This window comes from Ascochyta rabiei, chromosome 7 (assembly GCF_004011695.2).
Source record: "Ascochyta rabiei chromosome 7, complete sequence".
Taxonomy (NCBI): Eukaryota; Fungi; Ascomycota; class Dothideomycetes; order Pleosporales; family Didymellaceae; genus Ascochyta; species Ascochyta rabiei.
Window position 1 is genome coordinate 458,074 of NC_082411.1, and position 11,416 is coordinate 469,489.

The following is an 11,416-nucleotide window of genomic DNA, read 5'->3' on the forward strand; positions in this document are numbered from 1 at the left end:
TGGGTGCGTGGGTGCCGGTCGGCGGTCGGCGTGCAGCTCCCAGCGGCCGACTGCCCACTGCCCACCCGCTCAGCGCTCGTCCCTTGGTCAGTCGCGCCAAGACACCCATGCCTGCGCCTGCCTGTGCCTGAGTGTACGCCTGTGCCGGTCTGCGCACCGCCTGCGCACCGCCCGCCCACGCTCCGACCGCGCACACGACCGCCAGCGACGACCGCCCTCCCAGTCTCTGCCACCGCCGCCCGCTGCGGAGACTGTCCCGCTGCCACGCATCCCAGTGCGTCTGCCCGGCCCTGGCCGCCCTCCCTCTCTCTCTCTGCGCCCCCGAGTGTCCTGCCTCGCGCTAGCCCGCGCCCGGAGCTGCCACGCCCGCTGCCACGCCCGCTGCCACGCCCGCTGCCACGCCCGCTGCCACTGCTGCCACCGCTGCCACCGCTGTCACCGCTGCCACGCCCGCTGCCACCGCTGCCACCGCTGCCCGCAGAAGCTCTTCTGACGCCCTCGGCCAGCTCCACACGCCGCACCACCGCCCCTGCCCCCCGCACCCATGGCCCACGGCTCCAAGGCGCCAGCCCCCGCCGCCATGCCCTCCAATCCCTCGCCCGCCGCACATGCGCCCCAGCCGAGCGCCGTGAATCGCAAGAAGCAGAAGCGCCGCGAGAAGGAAGCCGCAAGGAAGGCTCTCCACGAGCCTGACGCCCCGCCCTCGCCCTCGTCCTCGCCCTCGCCCGTCAAGAACGGCGTTCATGGCATCCACGCTGTGTCGCCCGCCCTGGCCGCCGCCCTGGCCCGCCAGACTGCCCCGCCCTACGCCGCCCCCAACCCGGACGAGCCACGGTACGACGACGACGAAGACGACGACGACGAGCCTGAGTTCTACTCGGACGAGGAGGTCGAGCACTACGAGCATGCATACGCCGCCAACGGCCACTACCCGCAGCCCTACGCTCACGCCTCCATACCCCCCGCCAGCGCCAAGAAGTCGAAACGGAAGAAGCGAGCCTCCCAGCCGCCCCCTCCGCTTGCCTACACACAGCACGCCGTGCCGCGACACAGCCCTGCCCCCGCGCATGCCCACGTCGCCAGGTCCGCTGCGCCCCGCAAGGATCGCATATGGAACACCTCCACCCAGGAGGAGCGTGAGCGCATCCGCGAGTTCTGGCTGTCCCTCGGCGAAGACGAACGCAAGTCGCTCGTCAAAATCGAAAAGGAAGCCGTGTTGCGCAAAATGAAGGAACAGCAGAAGCACTCGTGCAGCTGCTCTGTGTGTGGGAGGAAGCGCACCGCCATTGAGGAGGAGCTGGAGGTTCTATACGATGCATATTATGAAGAGCTCGAGCAGTACGCGCACCTCCAGCAAGACGTCGGTAGTTTCTTGCCAGATGCTAATTACCGTCATGTCTCCAGTGCCCCGCACCCGCGCCCGCTCATGACCACACACCCGCCGCCTGGCCACGCCCATGCTCATGCCCATGCCCATGCTCATGCCCATGCCCATCATTACGACGACGACGAAGACGAAGAGGACGATGACGAAGACGAAGACTACTCGGGCGACGAAGAGGAGGACTACTCGAACAGCGAAATCTCCTCCGAGGCCGACTACAGCTCGGAAGAACGTAGCCTGCCACCGCCTGAGGCGTCCGACTTCCTCCACTTTGGCAGTAGTCTGCAAGTCAAAGGTGAGCTTTCTGCTACACAGTCCTACACACACGGCTAATCTTGGCCACCAGGTGGTATACTGACCGTGGCTGACGATCTGCTCAAGAACGACGGAAAGAAGTTCATAGAGATGATGGAGCAGCTTGCCGAGCGTAGGATGCAGAGAGAAGAGGAGGCTCAGTATCAAGCGCATCCAAGCATGTATCAGACGCACAACCAACACGCCCACGCACCCCCACCCGAAGAAGACGACTTTGACGACGAGGGAGACGAGGAAGAAGGCTACGAGGACGAAGACTACGAAGAAGAGGACGAGGACGAGGATGTGCGTACCGTTGGCGAGATCGCAGGCATCTTGGCTAATGGCTTGCAGGACACCATGACCGAAGAGCAGAGGATGGAGGAGGGGAGGCGAATGTTTCAGATTTTTGCTGCGCGCATGTTCGAGCAACGAGTCCTTCAGGCGTATCGAGAGAAGGTCGCCGCGGAACGGCAGCAACGTTTGCTCGAAGAACTAGCAGAAGAGGACGAACGCAAAGACCAGAAAGAGGCCAAGAAGTTGAAGGAGGCCCAAAAACGAAAGGAGAAGAAAGACAAGCAGAAGCAGCAGAAGGCGGAAGAGAAGGCTCGCAAAGAAGCAGAGCAGGCCGCCAAAGAAGCTGAGCTCAAGGCGGCAGAGGAGAAGCGACTGGAGGAACAACGCAAGAAGCGTGAAGAGCAACGGAAAAGGAAAGACGCCGAACGGAAAGCCCAAGAAGAGGAGAAGCAGCGAAAAGAGGCCGAACGCCAGAGGCGTCAGCAAGAAGAGCGCGAGCGACAACAGGAGGCCGAAAGGAAAGCACGCGAGCACAAGGCTCAGGAGAAGAAGGCCAAGGAAGAGGCTAGACGAAAAGAGCGTGAAGAGAGAGACGCCAAGGAGAAAGAGGCTCGTGAGAAGAGGATACAAGAAGACAAGGAACGGAAGGAGCGCGATGCGAAAGCGAAAGCTGACAAGCAAGCTGCGGCAGCTGGTGCCCGGAAAGCGTCACAGCCTATTGCTGTCGCGCTGCCACCTCAGCTGCTGAAGCAAACCTCGTCTTCCGGAATGCCCTCACCACACGTTACTCCCGCGCTACCCAAGGCACCAACGCCCAACCACCCTCGGCACATCTCACACCAAGGCTCGCATGGCTCTTCTCCGAACACACCGCAGGCTGCGCCAGGCACCAGCAAGTCCATGTCGCCTACGAACGCATATGGCCCTATCATGCCCAAGTCGATCCTGACGAAGCCAACAGCAGCGCAACATCAGAACCATCTTCAGCATGGCCAGCCAGCTCTACCCATGCTTCCCTTGGGACCTCCACCGGGCATGCAGGGGCCGCCAGGGCTGCACATGAGCGGTATGCCTCCCGCTCTGAATGGCTTCCCTGGCCAAGGCTCGATGCTACCTGGCATCATGGGTCCTCGTCCGGGCATGCCTCCGTTTCCGCCGCAGCTCGGTACACAGAACTTCCGTGGCTTCCCTCCACCAGGCATGCCAATGGGGCGCGGGTTCCCCATGGATGGTCCTCCTGGATTTGGTCCTATGCCAGGGTTTGGTGGGCCAAACCAGATGCCTGGCTTTGGCATGGGCTTGTCGCCTCATTCGCGACAAGGATCCGGGTCGTTTGACCGACTGCCTAGCGTGGACAGCCCCATCTCAGGCCCTCAGGCCCAGCCGATACAGCGGCCGACGCCCATCAAGCGTCCCTCGAGCACGAAACCGACCGATGACGAGTCACGACCCGATGTTGACGACCTTGCTGATCATCTAGGTAGCAAAGCACTACTCGATGACGCAGAGGACATGCCCGAGCCCATGGAGCGAAGAGCAAGCGTGCAGCAGCACAGCTCCTTCAGGAGCACCCCTATGGGCTTTGGATTTGCAGACGCACCAATGCCGTCCAGAAACGACTCGTTCTCGGCATTTGGAGCGCCTGGCGGCAATATCTGGGGTACACCGCCCATGCCATTCGCACTGGGTCCTGGCGCTACATGGGGCAACTCGCCCACCTCTGGCTTCTTCAACAACAACCCGTTTCCTGTCGGCAGTATTCGCACCAACGAGCGTGGCCCTAATGAGCAGCGCATAGTATGGTTACGTCGTATGGTATGTACCGCGTGCAAGATGGTGGCTGCTCGCCAACCCACACAAGACGGCTACGTGGATGCATCAGAGGTGCACCAGCAAATCGACGGGCTGCGCAACCCCAATGAGCCGGCCGTAACGCCTGAGGAAATCAAGGAGGCCTGCGATATCATCGACAGTACGCAGACGAACGGTGGAGGATCTCTCGAATACAAGGAGTCCGGCCCTGGTCGTCTGTCACACATCAAGTTCGTCGATGTCGCGGCGGCTCCACCTGCAACACTGGGTGAGATTGGCAGCCCAGTTCCAGGGCACAGTGTCTTGGTGGGCGGGTTTGGCAACCCAAGGCCGTTTCCTGGTCTTGGACCACAAGGTTTCTGAGCGCTTGCATCGAATCTCTTATCCCTTTTCTTCAGGCCGTAGCTTCATCAGTATCTGGTAGCTGCGTAGGTCCTGGACTTTCTTCGACTCTTTAGCTAGTCTCCATCCATGCTCCTTCTTCCGTGGAGGCAGCCAAGTTCATCGTCTCTCCCACCGGCGTTGTCCCATGATTTGAAGTGGTGTTGATGTTTGGTTTGCGTGTGGACTGCAAGCACAGCGTCGAGGCGTGCACAAAGCATAGGCATAAAGGCCTCCACTTACGTACGTGCTCACGAAGAAGCGGTCAAGCTCGGCTCGGTCGCATCTTGCAACCCCGCAGCCCAGGGCCTGAGCATTTCGTTGCGCGACCTCGAGTCGAGACAATCGTGTCTGGCATGACTGAGCGATTGCAATACGTGCACAGGTAGTGGTACCCAGCCGTCATTGTGGTAGCTGCTGTTCAAGCCGCTCAAGCCGCTGTGCTGTGACTGTAAATAGCTCGTCAGGAACGGGTGATGCAACGTCACTCGAAATAGAAAGCACGTTGTTGATCTTAGAGCTGCATGATCCCTGTCTAGTGGGCTAGTGGGGGGCTTGCTGAGGCTCTGGCAGCTACATCAGACCTCCGCACGCCGCCCCGACCAACGTTCGATTTTCTCCCATCTGCCTTTCTCTCCTCTTCGCTGAGTGTGAGCTATCTGTCTACTACCCCGTCAACCTCATATCCAGTCTATAACAACGCCATCCACCCTCGCCATGTCTGATCCTATTGCCGGAGCTGCGCAGAAGCACCCTGCGCCCGAGGGCCTTGTATACACATACGGAACTGCTGGAGTACGTAGAGCTGCGTCATCCCCTCCAGAGCCAGGCTAACGGACCACCGCACAGTTCCGCACCAAGGCGTAAGACCTCCCTTGCCCACACCCATATTCGTACCCCGCGCCGGCCCCGCAATGTGAAGCTGACCGCAGCAGCGATGTTCTCGACTCGGTCCTCACGCGTGTCGGTCTGATTGCCGCCCTCCGATCGCGAGCACTGAAGGGCAAATGGATTGGTGTCATGATCACGGCATCCCACAACCCGCCTCAGGACAATGGCGTGAAGCTCGTTGAGCCGATGGTATGTGCTGCTGGCAGGCAATCAGCTATCAGGCTAACGTGGTGACAGGGCAACATGCTGCAAGTACGTTCCACCGATTCCAGGTGAAGAGAATGAGAAGGTAGGAACACAGCTCTGACACCAGTCTCTAGGAGGAGTGGGAGGTCATTAGTACCGAAATGGCGAATAAGACTAGCCCTGAACACGTCTCGAAATACTACCACGACATCGCCGCCAGGTTCAAGATCGACCTGAACACCCCCGCCCGCGTCGTCGTCGCTCGTGACACAAGGGCGTCTGGAGCAAGACTGCTTGGCTGTCTGCAGGACGGTCTCGCGGCCGCCGGCGCCGAAGTCAAGGAGTACGGCTTCTTGACTACACCGCAGCTGCACTACATGGTGCGCTGCCTGAACACTGAAGGCACAAAAGACGCCTATGGCACGCCCACCGAGAAGGGCTACTACGAGAAGTTCGGCGCTGCCTTCAAGACCGCGCTGCGCGGCAAGAAGCCCTCAGGCTCTTTGACAGTAGACGGCGCCAACGGTGTGGGTGGACCGAAGCTCGCCGAGCTGATCAAGTATCTGCCATCGAAGGAGGAGGGTGGTCTTGAGATCTTTGTCATCAATGACAATGTCATCAAGCCCGAGAGTTTGAACGTCGATGTAAGCCAGGCCTTCCAAACTGATGTGAGCAGCCAATCTGACCACGAATCCAGTGCGGTGCAGACTACGTCAAAACTAATCAGCGTGCTCCTCCCTCCTCCAAGGCTGGACCTGGTGACCGCTGCGCCTCCCTCGACGGTGATGCCGACCGCGTTGTGTACTACTTCAAGGACGAGCAAAACGTTTTCCGTCTTCTGGACGGTGACCGCATTGCGACCCTGGTAGCTTCCTTCCTTGGAGACCTTGTGCGCCAGAGCGGACTCGCCGACTCGATCAAGATCGGTGTCGTACAGACCGCATACGCCAACGGAGCCGCCACAAACTACGTTGAGCAGAACCTGAAGCTCAAGGTCGACTGCACACCTACGGGGGTCAAGTATCTCCACCACGCAGCGGAGAAGCTCGACATCGGAGTGTACTTCGAGGCTAATGGCCACGGCACCGTCATCTTCTCGCACGACACCCTTGACACAATCGAGAAGTACGAGCCAAGGAACCCAGGCGAGAAAGAGGCCATTGAGGTCCTGCAGGCTTGCATCAACCTCATCAACCAGTCTGTTGGTGACGCACTTTCCGACTTCCTGCTCGTCGAAGTTGTGCTTGCACACAAGCACTGGGGACCCCAGGAGTGGCTCTCCACTTACACCGACCTTCCCAACCGCCTTCTCAAGGTTCTCGTCAACGACCGCACCATCTTCAAGACCACAGACGCTGAGCGTAAGCTCACAAGCCCGGAGGGCGTCCAAGCACAGATTGACAAGGAAGTGCAGAAGGTCCGCCAGGGACGTTCGTTTGCGCGTGCCAGTGGTACCGAGGACGCTGTCCGTGTTTACGCGGAGGCTGCGACCAAGGCGGAAGCTGAAGACCTGGCCAGGAAGGTCTCCGAGATTGTCAGAGCCGCTGGTGGCGCTTAGAGAGCGAACCGGATTTGCTACGACGAGAGAGTGATTTTGAGGCTAGATAGAGGGCTGCCCTGAGGGACAGCTTTTGGCGTGGAGGCGGGATTTGATATGGGGAAGGAAAAAAAAGCATGATGGTCAGGGTAAGAGAAAAGGACATGATGGGATGACTTGACGATAGAGAAAAGCTTGGATATCGATATCACGCGGCATTGGCATAGTGTGGCTGCATCGACTCACCCTGGTGACTTGTTCACAGTGCGACAGATGTTTGAAGCAGACCTCGGCCTTGTCCTTAGGTACGTACAGTATTGCACCGCTTCACCTGCCCACGGCGATGATGACCGAGACAGTCGTGCAGTCCAAGGACCTCTCACGGCTGGCTCACTTACAGATACTGCGTAGCAGAGATCCCATGGTGGACTCGGTGTGCGATGATTTTACAACCTGTCTGAGCCGAATGACTACCACCCTTCTTCCTCGTACACTCGCGCTTGTGGCGGACCGTGGCTGACGAGCAACAGTGGTTTGCACAGAGTTGGGTGGACTAGGTCCTTTCTCCGCTGGCCAGCGCACAACCACCAACGGCGTCTGGTGGGTGGTTGCCAGGTGGGTGGCGTGTCGTCACCCAGTGCGTTCCTGAAACACGAGCCATGGACAAGGCTGACTGCGGATACCGGCAAGGTTGTGCAGCACACACAGCCAATGACAGCACTGCCCTGGCCTTCATTCCCCAGGCCTTTCTGAGGGCCACTACATCGGTGTCTGACATGCGAAACGCGGTGCGCCGGTGCAAGGAATGCAATGCCTGTGTTACCAGGGTCGGCACAACCCGGGGCCTGTGACGGCGTTGGAGATGCTGTGTGCGCGCTCTTGCCTCTGTCGAGGGCAACGCGAGGCTGCACACGAGCGTTGCGTCAACTCTGGTTAACAGGCCGGGGCGGGGCGCCGTAGCGTGGGCAGTGGGTGGCAGCTGCTCTCCGCAAAAGCTGGCGTCGATCGCCTCCTGAAGGGGCAAGACGCTCTCTCGATGCAGCAAAGCCGGCGGGCAGCCTGGACAGAAATAAAATGTCGGCGTGTATGCGGCGGCAATATGGAGACGCAGGGCCACTCATAGGGCGCCTTGCAGCATGCCTGACCCTGTCGCGTCCTCGTCCAACGGATGTCGGACGCGACAAGCTTCGTCCAACGCCGATCTCTGCAGCTCTCTTCTTGGGCCATTGTCGTTGGCACACTCTTCTGCAGCACCTGACCGTGATCTTCTCCTTGGTGTCTTTGTAGATTCTGCTTGCTGCGTCGCAATCAGCTGTACGTCCCACCGTCCCACCGTCTCTGCGACCGCCGCACTTCGTCTTGCGCACAGCAGAGGACGCCTGCGAATACGACGAGGCATGTGCTGAGCGCCTCCCTCGCTGGACCCTCGACACTCGTCATACCGACCCGCACGCGCTCACAACCACACTCGCTCCACCTCCTATACACACACGCACAATGGCTGCGGCACCACCAAGATGGCTGCTCTCGCGGGACGAGAGCGTCGGCGAGAAGTTCGAGCAAATCATGAACCAGGACCCGTTGGGAGCTTCGGTACGCCCGACGCCGCCAACTGCCTGGGGCTCATACTGACAAAGCGCTGCAGGTAAACTCAGATGCTGTCGTTATTGCCATTGGAACCTCACTCGCTGTTACCGGTGCCATTTTCTTGGCCTTTCTATTACTTCGTCCATTCAACACCATTGTGTACGCCCCCCGCCTACGCCACGCAGACGAGAGGCACCGACCGCCGCCGCTCGACAAGTCGCTCTTCGCCTGGTACAAGCCCGTGTTCAAGACCAACGAAGACTACTACGTCGAGAAAATTGGCCTCGATGCTACCGTCTTTCTGCGGTTCGCGAGAATGTGCCGCAACATGTTCATCACACTGGCTGTCTTTGGTTGCGCCATCATCATTCCCGTCAACATCACCAACCAGATCAAGACTCGGAAGATCCAAAACCTGAGCGACGAGTCTAAGTTCATCTTCGTTATGATGACACCCTCCTTGCTGACTGGCCAGGTCTTTTGGGCCTTCGTGGTGGTCGCGTACGTGTTCGACATCATCGTTTGCGGTTACCTGTGGTGGACCTACCGAGCCGTGCACCGACTGCGACGGAGATACATGGACAGCGCCGAGTACCAGAACAGTCTGCATGCTAGGACGCTGATGGTAACGGACATCAGCAAGGATTACCGCAGTGATCAGGGCTTGCTTGAGATCACGGATAGCTTGAAGACCACACCCGAAGTACCACGCACGACCATTGGCAGGAACATGAAGGACATTCCAGACCTGATTGAGTCGCACGAGGAAGCCGTCATGGAGTTGGAAGCGGTTCTCTCCAGGTATCTGAAGAATCCGGATCAGCTGCCCGCCCAGCGCCCGCTGTGCACACCATCGAAGAAAGACCCAGAGTTCACAGACAAGAAGCAGAAGGTGGATGCCATCGACTACCTCACGGCCCGGATCCAACGTCTGGAAACGAAGATCAAGGAAGCGCGCGAGACGGTCGACAACAGGGATGCCATGCCTTTTGGATTTGCCAGCTACGAGACGCTCGAGTCTGCGCACACCGTCGCCTTCGTTGCGCGTAGTAAGCACCCCAAAGCTACCACCGTCCGCCTTGCACCCAAGCCAAAAGACATCATCTGGAAGAACCTGCTCCTGAACCCCAAGCAGAGACGATGGCGGCGATTCATCAACAACGTCTGGATCACTCTGCTTACCGTTCTCTACTTCATTCCAAACGCCGGTATCGCTATCTTCTTGTCAAAGCTCAACAATCTGGCCCTTCTTTGGGACACCTTCAACACCGAAATGCACACGCATCCTAAATTTTGGGCCGTTGTGCAGGGTGTTCTGGCTCCAGCATTGACTTCCCTGTTCTACTATTTCTTGCCCATCATCTTCCGTCGTCTGTCCATGAAAGCTGGCGATCAGTCGAAGAGCTCCCGCGAGAAGCACGTCATCCACCAGCTTTACGCCTTCTTCGTCTTCAACAATCTTGTCGTCTTCTCGATATTCTCGGCTGTCTTCAAGATCATCACCAGTGCTCTGGCAGCAGCTGAAGGCGACTCGAGTTTCGTTGCAGTCGTCAGGGCCATCGAGCCCTTCCAGCAGCTCATGGGCGCACTCTGCGATGTGTCTGGGTACTGGGTTACTTGGCTCGTTCAACGCAACCTCGGTGCGGTGATCGATCTGTCGCAGGCTGTCAATCTAGCCTGGGGCTCATTCTCACGCAAGTTCCTGAACCCAACACCACGTGAACTGATCCAGCGAACAGCCCCGCCACCTTTTGATTACACGAGCTACTACAACTATTTCTTGTTTTACTCGACAGTCACTCTGATTTTTGGAATGTTGCAGCCTGTCACGCTGGTTGTGACTGCATTCTACTTCACCCTCGACTCCTGGATGAAGAAGTATCTCCTCATGTTCGTCAATTACGCTCCTGTTTTCACCTTCATAGCTGACATTCTACAGGTATGTGTTCTACACCAAGAACGAGACTGGCGGCCTCTTCTGGCGCGTTCTATTCAACCGCATGCTGTTCGGCGCCTTCCTGGCGAACGTTATTACTGCTTGCCTGGTGAGCACGAAAGGCGGCGTACAGCAGTACATGATGGCAGCTGCTATGGCTCCTCTTCCATTCCTCTTGCTCGGGTTCAAGTTCTACTGTAAGAAGACATACGACCACTCGATGAAGTACTACACCCAGGGCAACACGAACAAGGGCGCCGAGGCCCAGACACCTATCGACAAGGAATCTCGCAGGCGCGATCGTGTCGCAACCCGCTTCGGACATCCCGCTCTCTACCAGAAGCTCACCGTGCCGATGGTTTCTGAGAAGAGCAAGCACCTCCTCGCCGAAGTCTATCGCGGGCGTCTCGACGGCGATGTCGGCGACAATGCAGCTTTCAGCGACGTCTACTCCATGAAGCGCATGAGCAAAGAAAACCCTGGCAAGATCGCCACCTCGGCCACTGGACCGTTTGAATTTGTCTCAGAGAATAACATGGATTACGAGAACTTCAAAGACCGTTCCGAATTCAACTCTGACCGCGGCTCCATGTACGGCGAAAGCAACCGCCCGGACTCGCCATCGACGCTGTGGGGCGATGATGGGCGCGGCCGTAGTTCAAGCCGCGGATCCACGCGCGCAGCCGACGACAACGGTGTCACGTATCCAGCCGGATACCACCAGACACCGAGCAATCTGCGCGAGTATAGCCCCAGCCCAGAACCGGAGTTGCGGCACATGGAGAGCAACTCGAGCCAACCGTACCAACTCCACGACGACCATAATCTGCTAAGCGGTGCGGCCCCTATGGGGCATCAGACGCCCGCTGGGTATACGCCGTACAGCCCAGAGCGAGATGGCGAAAGGAGAGACGAGTATTTCCGCAGGTAGCAGGAACGGGGTGGTACAATGCAACGATTTCTTTTTAGGGTTAAAAAGGACTAGACAGGGCACTCTCTCTATCTCTCCGTGTCAGACATAGATAGCAGCGGCTGTTTATTTTTATTTTTCTGGCGTATGCATCTAGATGGCGTTTTCCGGGGAGCGTAAACACCCCTTTTGCGCGCGCGC

General features: G+C 58.4%; 3 protein-coding genes across 3 annotated transcripts, besides 9 other annotated features; all 3 read left to right on the forward strand.

Annotated features, from left to right (window-relative positions):
* The first annotated feature begins 33 nt into the window (after positions 1–33).
* Positions 34–74: a tandem repeat.
* A 34-nt stretch (positions 75–108) lies between these two features.
* Positions 109–149: a tandem repeat.
* A 253-nt stretch (positions 150–402) lies between these two features.
* Positions 403–476: a tandem repeat.
* Positions 477–508: 32 nt separating this feature from the next.
* Positions 509–544: a tandem repeat.
* EKO05_0004741 (Stress response protein nst1) lies at positions 545–4,150 on the forward strand (the record flags this gene model as incomplete). The annotated part of the gene is made up of 4 exons (XM_059636453.1): positions 545–1,338; positions 1,405–1,679; positions 1,731–1,984; positions 2,033–4,150. 4 exons carry the CDS (start codon positions 545–547, stop codon positions 4,148–4,150), a joined length of 3,441 nt encoding a protein of 1,146 aa, XP_059492436.1.
* Positions 694–727: a tandem repeat.
* Positions 837–864: a tandem repeat.
* Positions 1,408–1,442: a tandem repeat.
* Positions 1,454–1,495: a tandem repeat.
* Positions 1,500–1,570: a tandem repeat.
* A 735-nt stretch (positions 4,151–4,885) lies between the features above and the next one.
* On the forward strand, positions 4,886–6,803 carry EKO05_0004742 (Phosphoacetylglucosamine mutase; the record flags this gene model as incomplete). Its single annotated transcript, XM_038939320.1, has 6 exons — positions 4,886–4,963; positions 5,018–5,031; positions 5,104–5,248; positions 5,297–5,311; positions 5,380–5,889; positions 5,943–6,803. The coding sequence occupies 6 exons, from the start codon at positions 4,886–4,888 to the stop codon at positions 6,801–6,803; spliced, it is 1,623 nt and encodes a 540-aa protein (XP_038799294.1).
* A 1,476-nt stretch (positions 6,804–8,279) lies between these two features.
* On the forward strand, positions 8,280–11,236 carry EKO05_0004743 (uncharacterized protein; the record flags this gene model as incomplete). Its single annotated transcript, XM_038939213.1, has 3 exons — positions 8,280–8,375; positions 8,428–10,259; positions 10,309–11,236. 3 exons carry the CDS (start codon positions 8,280–8,282, stop codon positions 11,234–11,236), a joined length of 2,856 nt encoding a protein of 951 aa, XP_038799295.1.
* Between the last annotated feature and the right edge of the window lie 180 nt (positions 11,237–11,416).